The sequence below is a fragment of the Bacillus rossius genome, chromosome 3, assembly GCF_032445375.1.
Source record: "Bacillus rossius redtenbacheri isolate Brsri chromosome 3, Brsri_v3, whole genome shotgun sequence".
Lineage (NCBI taxonomy): Eukaryota > Metazoa > Arthropoda > Insecta > Phasmatodea > Bacillidae > Bacillus > Bacillus rossius.
In genome coordinates, this window is record NC_086332.1 from 27,882,898 (window position 1) to 27,900,672 (window position 17,775).

The 17,775-nt window shown below is 36.5% G+C and overlaps 1 protein-coding gene across 3 annotated transcripts in view; it reads right to left on the bottom strand.

Moving 5' to 3' along the window:
* Positions 1-17,775, bottom strand: part of LOC134530431 (serine/threonine-protein kinase 10) — a 123,872-nt gene that overhangs the window by 95,912 nt on the left and 10,185 nt on the right. For all 3 annotated transcript variants that reach the window (XM_063365247.1, XM_063365246.1, XM_063365248.1), the window contains exons 3-6: positions 10,315-10,479; positions 9,683-9,881; positions 4,024-4,154; positions 3,548-3,766 (exon numbers count right to left, since the gene is read on the bottom strand). In XM_063365247.1, the coding sequence (XP_063221317.1) occupies positions 3,548-3,766; positions 4,024-4,154; positions 9,683-9,881; positions 10,315-10,479 (714 nt within the window). The remainder of the gene's footprint in view (positions 1-3,547; positions 3,767-4,023; positions 4,155-9,682; positions 9,882-10,314; positions 10,480-17,775) is intronic.

Here is a 17,775-nt window from a genome sequence, read left to right on the forward strand (position 1 = left end):
ATCACAAAATAAAAAAAACTATTCTCATGCTCCATCTTCTACCAGTAGTTTAATTTTCTGACAAATTAAAAAATATATATTTTTTTATTCTAGTTACTCTCGTTCAAAAAAAAATTATGTTTGTCTAAACTGCAAATGATGTTTATGTGATACTGTTTCTCATTACCGGCTTAGTACAATTTTACGTTCCAATGTTAAGAGATGAAATAAAATTACCCAGCGATGTATCATGTAATAAAGACTTTGAACAATGGTCTGTGATATTTGTGTTTTAAGCCACATATTTGCGGACCACTTGTTGGAAAGTATCACAAGGTAGGAATAAAGTGTTTCAGTGTTTTAGGCATGTTTTCTTCCAGAAGAAGTGTTCAGGTAAATCAGAAACTGAGTATGCCTTACTGCCTGCACTATGGTGCGTAAGTAGTGGCCGTAGTGGGAAAGGAGCATATTTAGGAATACCAGCTTGGAAACATGTACCTGCCAAGAATGCCAAAATACCAAAATATTTTTATCATGGTAAATGATCTGGGAGTTTGTTTTGCAATTTTAATTTGAGATTTTATATCAAAATTTAATAGTATATGTGGTAATTTTGGAGACTATTAGTTTTTGGTAAATAAGTTGAGTAAGGATTAAAATGAAAGAATTTAAGCAGGGAAATACATATCTTTTAAAGAATTAATTACTTTAAAAAAATAATTGTGTTATTATTGTACACTAATAAATCTTTCACTTAGAGCTACCATTTTCAGAATTACAGATCCTTGTAAACCTAGCAAATCTTTCACATAGTGATCATTTACCATGTTACTCAGGAGTTACCATTCTTAAGAATTACAGCTGATGGAAAGGGACATGGTTAATAGTAGGCCAGACAGCTTTAGAGTGCAGTTTAATTTTTTTACTTAAATTAATAATTATAAATGACAGGTCTGTAATAAAATTTTCTATGCAAAATTACTAGCTCACTTAATATTAAATTAATGGTAGGAAGAGGGAGTGGTGACATGGAGTACGTACCACAGGGGAGTGCCATGGGGCCCTTGCTGTTCATAATGAAAGATGTCTGGGAAAGCATGATGAGTAAATTAAAATAAAATAAAAAAATAGCGGACGGTGAAGAAGGGAGTAGGGGTCTGGGGTTAACTGCTATGACACTACAGGAGAGAAATAAAAGTCAATGAAAAGGCATCTTCCATGCTGGTGATAACCAGATATGGAATACGCCACAGGAATTTGGGACTCGTACCTAGCGATGGACATTTAAGAGTTATAAAGGTACAATGCAATGTAGTGAGATAAGTGACAAATATCGGAGGAGAAACGATGACGGAAGAAGGAAGATGCATAGACCATCAGTGATGATGATGGAGCTTGTGTGGGACACACTGTAAAGGAGGAGAAAAAGAATGGTGAAATAGGTTAAGGTAATTAAAGGGAGGGGATTTTGGAAAGCTCAGAGATAGGTAAAGGGCAGAGGGATCACATGTGGAAGATCCACAGGTTAGAATGCAATGGATTAGACAAAATCATATTACTACACACAAATATGAAATTTGATAGTTAAAGGGCCATTAAATATTCTTAGAATATTTTTTGAAGGATAGTCATTACCATAAAACTTGTTATATTGTATGATATTTAATACACTTACAAAGTTTGTTTACTACTGCAAATGAACATAACATGTTGACACTTAAACATCTAGCAAGGAAGCTAAATGTAATATTGAATATAATTACTTATCAATGGTAACAAGCATAAACAAACTATCATTAAATAACACAATGTTGTGAATATTGCAAGAACAACACGCATCACAATGTTTACCAACAACACCAGTTTAGATTTTAAAATACACATTTGAGCCTAATTTACGATTAAATAACTGACAACATAACAAAGATTAAATATATTACTAGCGGAAACACGTGATACATTTCACCTGTACATAAATTACATCAGTCTATGTGAATAGGAAAATTTAAGAAAGTGCCATTTAGACACGTGATTAATTTGAATTCCCGCGGCAATATGGTCTAGCATGTACGTCAGATGCGATTGACCAATAACAGTAAAATAGCGGGATGAGATGACCTGGTATCTATTGACCTTGGCAAATTTCTATAACCACACTTCTTATTTTACGTTTACAATGTTATTGTTCTTGAGGTGATTTGCGATGAGAAGGCTTACGTCGTTGAAGTTTTCCAAATGGAGAAAAGATAATGACGACCCAGAACCACCCCAAAAAATGTCTAAAGTTTCTTCTGACGAGCAGCATTCTTCCAAGAAAACAGCAACTGCAGTCAGCGGGTTTTGTAATGTAAATAGGTAACTTAATTCACATTCGACTTTTTTTTAATGTCCTATTAAAAAGTTTTACTTATTAAAAATGTTAGGTTATGTCTACCACAAAAATATGTTATGCTGAATGTTCGTCATCTTTATAATATTATATTTTTTTTAATGAAGGTTAGTATACACTGAAAAAGGAAGATACTCTTTATGAAATTTAGATGGAACTACTTCATGAATTAAAAGTATGTATATATAAAGAAATTAAATGCAAAATGATTTTCTCTAAACTGTTTTCTTTCCTTCATTATTTATTGCATAAACTTTACTTATAAAATGTTTTGCAATTTAATAAAGCTAAGCTATATAAAGTTTTAATTTTACATATGGCTGGAGAACTTTTATTTCTCACCATTCAGTTAAAGACCAAAATGCTGGTGGTCGGTTCATTTTAATTCAAAACAATTATTTCTGTATGAGGTTTGGTTCAGCTCGATTCAAAATTTTTTTGCTATGGTTTGATTCAGTTCGGTTCGGTTCGAAACCAGAAAACTGAGGTTTGTCCAGCTCTAGAAAATTGTATACCTAAACTATATTATAAAGGTAACGGAAATAGCACAAACATAAGATAAACAAAGCTGCATTTTGTCAATTAGCATAACTACTCAATCATTTCCAACCTTCAATAATATAACATTGCAGAAAAAAACGTAACTTTTTTTTAAATGGTATCTGTTATACAAACGTATTTTATTGAAAACATAGGAAGGATTAATTTAACAGAGAATTAGACAGATGCAAACTTACGTGTGTGGTTTTTGAGGTTATTTGTCTCTATTTTATATCAGGTGTATACACTATGCACTTATTTTATAATTTTATAGATACACATGTGATTTTTTTTAATACATAGGCCTATGTAATTTTTTTAAATAAATGATTTTTTTTAATAACATGTGAAGTTTAGTGTGGGACTGGGATTCGAGATTCGATGACAAACACTGAGGATTCGAACAAGGATTCGGATTCGTCCCATCCCTAATATATATATATATATATATATATAAAACTATCATCCATAATTTTGGTTAGCTCCTTTTGTTTCAGTTAAGAGATATTCTACTGTACTTAAGTTATTAAAATTGAAACTTAAAATTGTCACTGACATGTACAACTGCTGGTAATACATAAAATCACAAATCATCTGTGCTTGTAATAATATCATGTTCCTTCTTTTCCTGAAACTTACCTTGAGCAATTCATCTGCGGTGGGTCGCTGACTGGGATCCTTGATAAGACATTTTGAAATGAATTCATTAAAGTCTCGAGACCACTTGGAGGGCTGGTCGAGCCTAGGGGGGTCGGACTTCTGTATCTTAAGCAACACTCTCATGGGGGACATCTCGTGATTCGGGGGCTCCATCTGAGCCAACTCTATGAGCGTGATGCCAAGAGACCAGATATCCACCTGCAAAAAAAATAAAACATTACGATGTAAGTACAAGCGGTGGTCTCAAAACACACACAGCAGACTGTGTGTGCTATAGTTATACCATAAATGCAATTGACTTTAATAAATGCAACACTTTCCAGAGAGTATAAAGAAATTTACATTTAAAAAAAAATTATGTACTAAAAAATTTTGATTCAGTTTTACACAATACAAAAACAAGACTAATGTTATACTAGCAAACATGTCGAAGAGAAATGTGACTGAGAATTTACCTTAAAATCATATGGATTGTCACGAAATGTTTCGCACAAGACCACTTCTGGTGCCATCCAGTAAGGTGTGCCGATAAATGTGTCATGCTTTTGGAGCGTGTATTTGTTTTTTGCCGATACTCCAAAGTCCGCTGGAACAAAAAAAATTACAAATGCTACATTATTTACAACACAATACTAGAAGTAGTTACCTCTTCAAAATGCACAGAGGCAGCACACTATCTGAATCATTAAAATGCACTGTTAGCTAAATAAAAGCCTGACATATTGCCAAATGGACATATCATAAAAGAAATTCACAATTCTTCATCAAAGAATGGCAGATTAGTTCAATGCTGCAAATAAAATAAAGTAAAAAAAAAGCGTGAGTCTTTCAGTACTCGCCAGTGATGTGTAACATCTTACATCGGTAACGAGCAAATTCATTTTCTCTGTTATAATATACTTATAATTAGGCCTGTGCGAATATTCGAATATCAAAACGAATAGTTAATTATTCGTATTCGATTCTATTTCAAATACTAACACTTCGAAAAAACGAATATTCAGTCATTTACGAAAAAGGCTGAGCGGGATCACGGAGGTTTCTCTCGGGCGGGGGCAAAAGTTCCGCGGGATTTTCGTAATGTTTTAGAGTTATGTATGTGGAGTTATTCCACTACATCTGGCCATGTAAAGCCCGTTTTAACACAGTAATTCAGAGCGATAACTAAATTATTTTATGAAGAAGAATGTCGTCAGCATACTGATAAAGATAAATACGTGTCTGTAAAATCCACACAACCCGGGTGTTATATGTGACAGTTTTCAGATTAGAGGGTGGAACATGGTTTGTCGGCACTGTAATTTTGTTCCGAACGTGACGGCGAAGAGAAAGAAAATTGTACAGACCACGTGAAAAACATCTGGCCGCATGCTCACAGCAAAGACTCCAAAAGCCTAACATGCTACGTCAATGTTTATCAATAGGATAATACACAGTAAACGACAGGATGCTGGCGGCCACCCCACCCCCACCCCTTCAAACCCTTCCCACCCTTCCCAAATTCCTTGCGTTGTGACAGCTCAGGCAATTATCCTGTCCCACACGTCAAAAAAAAAGTTACACTAGGAGGGTGTTTATTAGAGTTCTTATTTTTTTTCAGATCCTATTTTGATTCCCATGAGAAATAATTATTTCCCAGCCCGAATTACAGGAAATGAAATTCCATTCCCACACAGCGTATTTATGAATTGTGTCTTATAGTAACATTGACTGCTGAGATTTTATAATTTGTGCAATAGTAAGGTGGCATACAGAGCCATTACTTATAAGTACTTGCGCAGTGAACATCAGAATGGCTGATGTTCCAACAGTGGGATGATCTGTGATTTGGAAATTTTTTGACAAGTCGCAAACAAGTAAACAAGAAACAATATGCAAACGATGCAAGAAACGTTTGAAAACTCCAAAGTGTATGTATTAAATAGTTATATCATAGTCATTAACATGAAACATTCATCACCTTTGCATGAAATTACCTAGATGATTTTTTTAACAGTCTTTGAATATGATAAAGGATTACATTGTTATCACATGGATAGGTTAGCACATCTGTGATTGACAAGTGTAGTTTTTAAGTATTGTTTCTTTGTGCTAAAGTGTGCTTATGTAGATAATAACAGAACTGCACCCTTTATTAACCTAATAAAAATCTCACACCTTATTTCAGTCTGGAACTTTTAATATTTTTAAAATTAAGCACCACAATTTTAAACACACTCAAGACACTTATAATGATGTAAATGAATATTTCATGAAAATGGCAGATGTCTAGATTCATAGCATTGAAAAATTTTAAACATTCATGAATTCAAAACTTTTTATTGCTTGAAACAAATTATAGATCTGATCTTGATATGCTTAAGTGAAATTAATTTTAAAAAAAAAGTGGATTTATGACAATTGCAATATTTATCTTAGTTAAAATCATGCAGTTTTTTTTTAAATTTTAATTTCTATGTAATAAAATTAAAAAAAAATCTAATAAGTTTTTCATACTGCATAAATACATTTTCCACTTTTTCAGGGACAACTACTACCATGATTAACCACTTGCAGCTACATTATGATGAATATTCAGATTATCAATCACAAGTCAAGAAACTTAAAGTTACAAGGACACGGATGGAGACTTCTGCAGGTTCATCACACACACACAGTCAATAATTTCCAGCTTCATTCAGCCAAACAAGTGGAAGCCTTCAAACCCTAATGCAAAAAAACTAACTGACAGGGTAGCAAATTTCATTGTAAAAGGTATGCATCCCTTTGCCATTGTAGATGAACCAGGATTTAGGGCAATGTTGGAGGAAGCACAACCCAAATACACTGTTCCAAGCCGTACAACATTCTCACACAGTATTGTTCCAAATTTGTACCAAAAATGCAAAAGTAAAATGCAGGAAACATTGGCTAATGATATCCAAGATATTCAGTCAATGTCATTCAGAACAGATTCTTGGACATCAAGAGCCTCAGATTCTTATCTGTCTCTCACTTGCCATTATGCAGACACACATTTTAATTACAGGTCTCACTGCCTAAAAGTCAGCAAACTGAGTGGTGCTCATACAGCACTTTCCATAAAAGCTTCTATTGTTGAAACTCTGGAGGAATGAGACATATTAAGTGAAGGAAACACTATCCCACTGTTTATTGTCTCAGACAATGCTCGTAACTTTAGAGCTGCACTTAAAGCAATAAATTGCAAATCACGAACTTGTTTTGCACATACTTTGCAGCTGGCAATTGGAGATGCCAAGAAGGAAACAGAAGGACTTCAAAATATGTGCCAGAAAGCAAGGTCCATAGTGGGGTACTTCTCACGAAGCACTTCAGCAAGGGATAGGCTTCATGAAAAGCAAAAGAGATTAGGGGAACCTGTTCTTGAATTAATTCAAGATATTGAAAGCAAGGTGGAATTCGGAACGTGACATGCTGGCCAGACTTATTTTGGTTAGAGAATCAGTTGGGGCAGCTCTACAAGGAACTAATTTGGACTCATTCACTCAGAGTGAATGGAATCTCTGTAAGGCTGTTGATGTTTTGGAACCTCTTGCAGAAGCTACTAAAGAGGTCAGTTCAGATAGTTTCCCTACTAGTTTGCTAATTTTTTCCCATTTTCTTCTGCATGGAGAATATGTTGGCAAATTATACTTCTGATGAAGAGCAAGCAGTAACTCTTGCCAAGAACTTACTTAAAAGCTTGCGATCACGTTTCATGGTGTACCAAGATTGTAAGTAAATGTGTTTTCTATGATGGTAGATCCACGGTTCAAAGATTCACTAATTGAGGATGAAAAAAAAAATATGGGTTGAAAATTTGTGCAGGGAGGTATGTAAGCTGTGTAAGCTGAACACAGTAGCTGAAACTATAACTGAGACAAGTGAGGCTACAAGTGAAATGCCTATTAAGAAGTCATCTCTGTGGGCCTACGTGAAACATTTAACAGCAGCTCAATCTACGCTTGCAAGCTACGAAGAAACTATCCAAGGAGAAGTAAACGAATATCTGGCAGCACATTTAATCCCAAAGAATGAAAATCCTTTCAGTTTCTGGACATAGAAGGGGCGCACTTGTTTCCGAAATATAGCTGTGGTAGCAAGAAAGTACTTGCCTATACCTGACACACAAGTGTGCAGTGAGAGACTTTTCTCAACAGCTGGCAACATTGTGACGTGTAGAAGAGAGAGTCTACTCCCCGAAAATGTAGAGCAGCTTGGTTTTATCCACAAAAATTTAAATTAGCTAATATGTAGTGATGTGACAAGACTTTTTTTAATACTAACTAATTATAAAATTGGAGAACCTTAAAATTTTAAGTACTGTCAGTTTTTTGATTCTACATACATTATATCAGTAAATATGTACCCGTTATCATATTGTAATGTGATGTGATATAACATGTTTTATGGGATTTCAATTCTCATTCCAATTATTCGAACTCAATATTCGTATTCGAGAATAATTTGGTATTCGTATTCAAATTTTATTCAAACTAAAAAACTGATATTCGCACAGGCTTACTTATAATACAAAATTTAGACACAAAATTTAAAGTATAATTACTTAAAATAATGCAGGGCATGAAAAATATACGCAAATTGTGTTTTCAACTACATGTCCTGACTCAAATCACTCGGAGCCTACAGACTGCAAAAAAAAAATTCCCTATGCAGAATAGTTGTTTTTTTCTTTGATGGCTTTCCATCATCTGAATGCTTCCTTTTCCAAGGAAGAATGGAATGTGTGGATGTAGTTTGCTTAGGGGGTTGACCGTTTGGAACTATGAATGAGTTTAACAGTCTTGAACACAATGCTTGTCTTAAGATTTTATAAAGCTTAACAATGGATTCCAATGCTCAACTAATCTTGTTAAACTCCTGCCAAGTGACAAACATCACATTTTAGAATTTTCCTTGTTTCACTACCATGCAAATGTTGAAATTTTTTCCAACAATCTTTGCGTTTTGCACTCTTATCAAAATAATATAAATATTTCCATCAAAACCTCATAAATTTTTGATGGAAAACAATCAAGTGTCCCTTTCAGGTGCTAAATTAATGAACATGCATATTGTTCACATTTTTAATTGATTTCACGAGAAGTAAAATGTCACACCTACCACCGTGAGAAATGTTCAGATAGCACAGGCAAATATCACAGAACTCCTTTAATGGGTCCTTTGTCCAACTTTAAAATGAACAGGTACGCTTACCAATATTCTTTATGAAAACTCTGTCCGTATTGTTTTTATTAGACTGCTCATTGCAATAAATACAACACATAGCTCTTATTTATGAATGTATGTACAACATGGCGATCTAACTTTTAAAACATCATGATCTTCGACTACACGATTCATGAACAAAGTAAACAATCGATCTCATCAATCAAACGATTCAGATGATTTTGGGATCTTTTAAAACTCATTAAAAAATGTGTGTGCGCATGTGTATCTCATGCAAAAAGAAAAAAAAATAGTAAAATAGATGTAACTTTCATAAAATTGTAAACTATGATATTCTAATACATTTGAATAAAAAATCGTAAAAGTTGGCAAGTATGAAATACAGACTAATGCACAGTAATATAAAAGCAAATAAACTACCAATTTTGACTGAGTGAATTCTTCGATGCTTGGTAACAATAATTATTGTGCTAGCAGTTCAAGTCATAAAAGTACAAACACACACCAAAGATGTACATACTACTCAAGTCTTTGTGATCAATCAATTGTTGGTGTTTGTAAAACAATTTCGTATACACCCAAAGCAAACATTTTAATAACCAAAAAAAAGCAGGAGGAAATCATGTTGTCTTGAGGCAGTGAGAGGTAGTACAAAATATTGAGACTTACGACCCAATTGTGAGAGTTGGCAGATACGGTTATAGGGATTTACATGTTAATCCTAAATGCATGCAATTCAGTGAGATTTTATTATCGAACTTTAAACAAAATTCCAAATGTAGGTTTTGCAAGCCCAAATATTGCTACATTAACAAAATTTCAATTTTTTTAATTATATTTTTGAAGTTATACTTCTTTAGACACATTGGTAAAAAAAAATTCACGAGTTTCCAGATTAGCCGGAATACAATACACGCCACGTACCCAGTTTGACTCCACCCTGCATGGTCAGCAACACATTTCCTGCCTTCAGATCCCTGTGTATGACCTTGTTGTTGTGCAGGAACACCAAACCCTCGCACATGTTCTGGCAAATGTACGCAATCTGCGGTTCGTTCAGAGGCTTCTCCAGCTCCACCATGATGGAGTCCACAGCCCCGCCGTCGCAGTACTCAATCAGCATCTGTGCACACGTCACCACACCAAACCACTTAATGGTGGGAGGCAACTCAACTGAGCACTTATAGCTTAAGTCAATACATCACACAGCACAAATTAAAATGACATACAACCCATTTCAATCTAAAAAATAAAATTTAAATTATAAATACATACCTGCACAAAATTATATAAAATCAATCTTAAGTAGCTTTGCAACAGATACATCAATGAAATACCATCAGATAGAGCAAGATACTCTACTACAGTGGTTAAAATCATTTATAATAAAAGATAGAAAATTTGATTGTAGGCTACTTTTCAATTTCAAAATTGAAATCAATAAACATTCAAAATAAGAATTTAAAAAAAAACTTTTGTGTAATACATTAAGCTGATACAAAATAAAGTCACAAAATCTTGCAGATAATTCGTTGGCATGTTTAACATTATCTTACCCACAACTTCCCCTCAAAGAAGAATGCTTCGTGAAGACCAACAATGTTGGGGTGCTTGCACTCCGACAGTATGTCTATCTCAATCATAAAATCAGATAAGTCATCTTCACCCTCAATGGCACACATCTTGGCTGCTGCTAGATTATTGCCTATCTTGTTTTGAGCCTGCAAACATCAGAATAATAAAATAGTTTTAATCCAGTTAGCAGATGGCACTATGAGTAAACTATGGCTGATCATTTTGTACACAGTACATAAGCATAGCAAGGACTTCATGGAACATAAGCAGCACCTTTACTTTCCAAGAAAAAAATAGTGTGGCCAAGCCAAACATCACAATTAAATGAAAATATTATAAAAAAACTTTGAGTACAGTAGAACCTTGATTAACCGAGGTAATGAAGGGGAAGGTCAGCACGGATAAGCAAAAATCACAGATAATCAAATTTCAATGTATTCAGGTTGTACAAACCACAAAATTTTGTAAGTGATTTATAAAAAACAAATGTACTAACATTACTGACACTAATTATTAATTTTTAAAAATATGTATGAATGAAATTATTTGTAATAACCTAAAAGACACAGTTTCAATTAAAAATATGTTTAATTTTTAATTGAGAACCTGGTTAACCAATTGCCCGGTTAATCTGGTCACGCATAAACGAGGTTCTACTGTATATTAATTATGAATATGATGATAAGAATACACACTATAAATATAATTGATATGCTGATGTGCTACAATAAAGGAAATATAAATGTCAAACAACCCTTATGGGGTTCAAAACAAAATACTGAAATCAATTCAGCAAATAAACCATACAAAAATCATTAGTGGTTTCTGTAGTCTGCAGCAAGGGCGAATATTCTCTGAAACATGGTAATTGTCAGCTCACCTATTTTCAGGAGGAATAAAACACTTTTTTTTTTTTTTAATCGGATACTGAATCTGTTATTCAAAAACATTTCAGTAGAATAACTACTTTCAAAACAAACACACTAAATTTTTGAGAACATTCTCACTTCACTCAGCTCTTAAATGCTGCAAAACATTGTCTGTTGTCCACTTCTTACACTGAAACTCAGAGCTACGCTTATCTTTGTGCATTCCGATTGTACCCTAAGCCACCCAGCCAGACTGGGGAACCAGAACAGCATTCTGCTTCCTTGCGCCAACAATAAACATGGTAGTACTAACGAATTGATCTGTTGCTAAAAACATTGTCTTTGTAACTTATTACAACCAACATTTTTAAGATCCTCAATATGTAAAATGGATTGCTGCAAAGTAGTAAATATGTAAATTCGTCTCTTAGCAGGTCTAAGTCTTGCAGGCTATATGCTGTAAGGGAACAGAGGTCTGGGTTCACTTCCTCGAGCCATCCAAGCAGGAGAAGGGGAAGTTGGGGAGGGGATGTGGTGTGAGGGGGGAGTGGAGCAGTGCATACATACAGGAGGTAGAGAGATAGACATCTGTACACAAGACAAAGACGTTCGGCTAGTACGGCTGTAACCGTGTTTGAAAAAATGCTCCCTAAGGTATTTCAACAGGCATTTGAAAGATTTTATAGTTCTCACGAATGCCTTACGTGTTGGGAACAAAAATTAATTTTATTTCATGGGCCTTGTTTAAAATGTGCACTAATGAGAAGAGACTTAGATTTAAGATGGGTGTACGAGAACACTTGTACAGCGTACAGAAACTTATTTCTGATTTTTCAGTGATTTACATTACAGTTTTTTCTGCAATCTGACTGACTGTCAATGTTCTAAATTACTTCAAGTAATTTCTTTGTTCTGATAAGAACGTTTTATTATTTATGATTTAACAACCTATGGTATGTTTACATTACATCCATTTTGTTTATTTCAGTTCGCTACTTTTTGACAGCATTTTCAATTTGTAAAATGTGATTGGCACTGTGTTCAAAGGTTTGATTGTTTGAATCTTTTGAAAACTAGGCTTGTTGAATTATGGGAATTGGAATAATGAAAAAATTTTTGTGCTTTAGGTGTAATGAGATAGGTGTAACCTAATGGTGAAAAGTCACTTTTGAAGTTAATTAAACCAAGGGTTCAACAGACACACACAATAATAAGGTATATTTTAGGAGTATTTATAATGTGAATGTGTCAAACGTAGCCAAATTGTGCGCATTTTATGTGATGGTCCAGGCAGCATCAGTACCAAAGTAGGCCATCTTGGTTTAGCTCACCGACTGCTAACTACAAAAATTAATGACACCATCACATTTTTGAACATAAAATATATTACTATCAACGGTAAACTAGTTTACATGTGTGCTCAGAACACTAATGCACACTTTAGCAGTAAAAATTCATAAGAATTGTGATTTATTTAAATATAATCTGCTTTTCAAAAACCACACACTAGAAATACTACACGTCCAGAGGTATGGTCACTGGATTATAGCTAGCAGGTTGCAAAATTAACTTACCTTATATAAAAATTGTGTTAACTTGTGATAAAAAAGATATATTTACTTTCTATTGGAAAAAATTTTTAATTTTGACCAGTGCAAAGACATTTGGTAGTTTGTGCCCACCATATAGGCAACACAATTTATCTGTTTTGAAGCAAAGATTTTATTATTTTCTTGGATATTAATTGGAAGAATATCAATAATAATAATTACATGTTATCTGTTCATTATCATCTGGTGTCATGTATTTTTTTTTCCAATGATAAAATAATAAATGCTTGTGTAATTTGATTGAAAAAGGCACCCAATATTTAAAATAATCATATTACCTGACTATTGAATGTTTTTTAATTGCACATACACACACACACACACACATACATACATATATCTTTATATAAATTTTTCTTGTGTGTGTGCGTGTGTATGTCACTGAACTCCTCCTAGACGGCTGGACCGATTTTGATGAAATTTTTTGTGTGAGTTCACGGGGATTCGAGGATGGTTTAGATTCACAATTTGGTCCACTGGAAAATGTTTATTTAACTATATTTATATATATTTATATATAAAAGCGAAATACCACTCATCATGAGATCTCTAAAACTATATACCCAATTGACTTGAAATTTAGCATAGTTACTATTTTGTGACGTAGACGCCTCACTAAGAACGGATTCTGCGGAAATCCGATCCCAAGGGGAGTTTCGGGGGCGTAATATATCAAAATTTCCAGTTTTTGGTAGGAAATCACCATGGCAACGGCTGTTGCTTTGTTGATGCTTCATTCGTCTATATGGCAATGACTATTTCATTGTTAGTGCAGTCCTCATCACCGTTGAAATTTGCGGGTACTTTAAATATCAAAAATTGCCCTTTTTTTCAAGTATATAAATTTTACAGACTTGAAACTTCACAGTAATGTTCCTTATGTTATGCAGGATGACATTTTCCGAAAATTAGATCCCATGGGTGGTTAAAACCAGGCAACAGTGGGTACTTTGTCTGCATGAGAACAGGATTTTGCACTGTTCATGCCTTCTACGTCTCCATGGCAACGGGCATCGCGCGGCAGTGGCGTACCCACAAGGAGGGGCATGTATAATGAGCGGCGCAAGAGTGATCTGCCTGTAGACTGCCGTAGCGAAGTACGGGTACATCAGTTGTACGTTGCGTGCACGAGTCGGGAAACCATCGGTGCTATTCATTTTCTCTCCGGTACATTATACAGCATTGTAATACATTTTCACTGATTTTTTTTTTACCATTACTGTAAATGGGAGAATTAGTAAAGCCGTGCGAAGCCGGGTCGGGCAGCTAATATATACACCAATCCCTCACTTAGCACGACTAATTCGTTCCTAAAAATGTTCGTGTTAATCAAAATTGCGTATTCTGAAGCATTAGTCCCCATAAATATAAGGCTAAATTATTTAATGTGTTCCAAGATGTGTAGGGAAGTAATCTTTACATAATATAAATGCGTAGAATAATACTTGAAAATGCATATGTCATATCATTTATCTTTTTAAGCCTACCACCGAATACGTTAGATAAAGAAAACATGGCACAGTGTAACGGGAGATAAGTGGTAACATATTTACCATCAGTCAGCAGGTTGGCTTGCCCGCCCAGGCGTGACCTTCAACACGCGCGCGCGTCTGTCTGCCTGCTGTTGCAAGCAGCTGGATCCTTTGTTATTACGTTTAAAACTTGACGTCGTCCGACCAAAGGCCACCCTAAAGCCCGACCTGCAACCGCCAGTATTCACCCCGCTAACGGAACGCGCCCCTAGCCATGGCCCACCCGAGTCAGGCGAGCCACCAACAACTAAGGTAGAACCCGGCCTCCCCCAAATAAACAGACCGTCACTTCAATCAACCACGTATAAAAACAAACACTAATTATTAAACTATATTACGTAGTAATTTAAAGTCGATTGACAGAAGTGCGACGTAGGAGTGCCCGGGCACTCACGTGTGCAACTACAGCAATACTCGTGTGAGTGTTCCCCTGGCGGCCTTCTGCCTGAATCAATCAATCAGACCTTATGACATAATTATTCAAACCTTGTGTTGCGTCATTAACCACACCAGAACAATCTGACGAGAAACGAACAGTCGCTGGTGTGACGTAAAAAATTCAAACACAATAATTCTTAAATATAATAACTTTCAATTCATAGAAGGGACAAATGACCTTAATTCAGCCTTTATAATTTATATAAGAATTTAACATCATTAAATTCTCTTATTAACTTATCAGATCAGAAATTAACGTAATGAGGTCAACCCTGGCGCGAGGGCCACCGAGCCTCGGCCGGACGCCATGACATGACGCCAGTACAGCGCGACTCGTGGACCGGGGCGGACGCACGTCCCACGGAGAGACATCATCCTTTGTCCAGACCGAGTTCACTTCTGGTAACTATAGTCATTCTTCAAAACCTTTTTAATAATCTCTCCGTGTGTACCCGGTCCAGCTTTTCGGTCCAGGACCTAATCCGGCCGCATAAATATCACACCCCCCCCTGCACCACACTTGGTCCGCGGGGTAGGTGCATTATCCGGTACGGGCCGACTTCCGAGGACAGAACATTTGTTAATCTCAGTCGCTCCGGCGCTGACACTCCCCGTAAGGGAACTCTTGAGCGAATTTAGCTGCGGTCCGCGCTCCACTGCCGTGGACGCGAGCACCGCCTCAATACGCAGATTTACGGGATTGGCCGCCTCCAATCACCCTCATCCCTCGTTGAGCAGCCAGGCTCAGAAACGCCTAGGGACACGATAATACGGAATAACTACTGACGCTGTAACATTCTTTTGTAAACTTGTGCAACGCAACCTCGTGTAACATTCTTTTGTAAACTCGTGCAACGCAACCTTGTGTAACATTTCTTTTGTAAACTTGTGCAACGCACCTCGTGTAACATTTCTTTTGTAAACTTGTGCGACGCACCTCTCCACGTAACATTCGTGAGCTTATATAGCGCAACCTCATGTAACATTCCTTTTGTAAACTTGTGCTACGGTAATTCAGTAACTCTCAGACTCAGTTGAGTGTAATTGTGTAATTTGTATCTTGTAACGTCACCTATTGTACGACGTGGCGTGTAACCGACAACGTTACACCAGAGCCACTGTCGACTGAATAAATGACGCACGTCATTTATTAACTCACTCCAGCGTACGCTTCTTTAAACCTGCTATTCCCAACCACCGCCGAGTAGGGAATCTCTCAAACCCACGCAACACCGCCGACGGTCCTAGTGGGCCACGCAGGGCAATCGACCCCACGACCCAACTACCGACTAGCACCAGAACTAGTCTGGCGCCCACACGGACTCATTACATTCGCAACAGCCACTCCCGCTAGGAACCGCACCGGGACTCGAGCCCGAGACCCCGGACGACGGCAAACTTAACAAAATTAAAACACTTTTATGAAATTAAGAACCGGTTTTATATAACTTTAAAACACACAGCCATATGTAAACATTTAATTTGTAATGCACACCTCTTATAAAAGCAGCTATGTAAACAAATCAGTTAACAGATAAACAGATTTAGATTTTCCCTAGAGCACAAACATAACATTAAAATACGGGTACACTCCCTATTTAACGCGGTTGTCGGGGGACATAACTTTTACCCGCGTTGTTGCATAACCGCGATGTTTCGATGTGACCAAGGTCAAAAGTCATAAAACACCGCCTGTGTTCTAATAGGTCGGCAAGCACGCACAGTATAGACGGCCCGCCTTTGTGCGGACTTTGCATCCGCAGTTTCCACTAAACACGGGTGAAAAAATAAAAATAATAAATTTTAAAGATAAATATTAAATGTTGAATTGTTTTTATTTTTCCGCGTGCCGCGCACAGTTTGTCGCACGGCCTACGAGCGCACCAAACGCCGCCAAACACACGTGCGGCACACAAGCTGCTGCCAGTCTCGTGGTGTCAGCCACAGTATCTGCTTCGTCAGTGTCCGTAAAAAAGTAAGTGCAGTGTGTGCGGTTACACACGATTCTGTGGTCAAAGTCTTCTAAAAAGAAAGGCCGTAGTGATACTTCAAACCGAATATGAATCGCAAAGTACCGAGTTTGATTGACAAAATAAAAATTCTAGATTTACTTACAGATAGCTTGTCTTTTGTAGAAGCAGGCCGCAGATACAGGAAAAAAACGATTCTAGCATTCGTACAATAAAAAATAAAGAATCGTCTATCGTGTCAAGTGGTTAAACTTTATTATCCATGCTTACAGTAAATTATAAATGGTCACATGTGGGAAACAAAAATTGTGCCAATTTAATTTTAGCGCAATCAGTGACGCCGTATTAAAAACCGTGTTAAACTTTGTCTTTACTTATTTCACCAAACGCTGTGTCGAGTTGCTGAGTGTGTGTGGCTCGGATCGGCAAGTGTTATATTCCCCAGCCTCTGTTTAAAGGTCGGGAGACCGCTACACATAAACATTTCCGGGACTTGTTTACTACCTCACGGCAAAAGTGGTACAGTATGGTTCACGTAAATATTGGACCACTGGGAATTCCTGGGCAAAGATTAAAAATACGCTAGCCGATTTACTTTACTATTTAATGTTAAAACATTATACCAAAGTAAAAAGATGAACTTGTATAATACAATGAATTACCCAATAATATTACGTCTGTAGGTTTAAGTTGTAACAAAACATTTATATACAGATGTCCAGTAAAGTACCAATTAAGATTCTGGAGTGGAATTTTAAACACCGGACTACCTGATTTTGCCTTGTACGCAGCGACGCTGCTCAGTCAAGTGACTCATGCTCTGCCTGTGTGCTGCGTGAACACATTCCCTCCCCCACTCCCCCTGGTGTTTCTGCCCTCTCTAATCTCTACCTCTCTCCATGTTCTCGGCTAGCCTCTCCCTACCCAGCGCTTGCCGACAACCAAGCCTATCCAACATCAATCCCCAGCCGAGTCACGCTGGATAATGTCGCTGGATGGTGGGCTTTATCAGGTCCCCTGTCC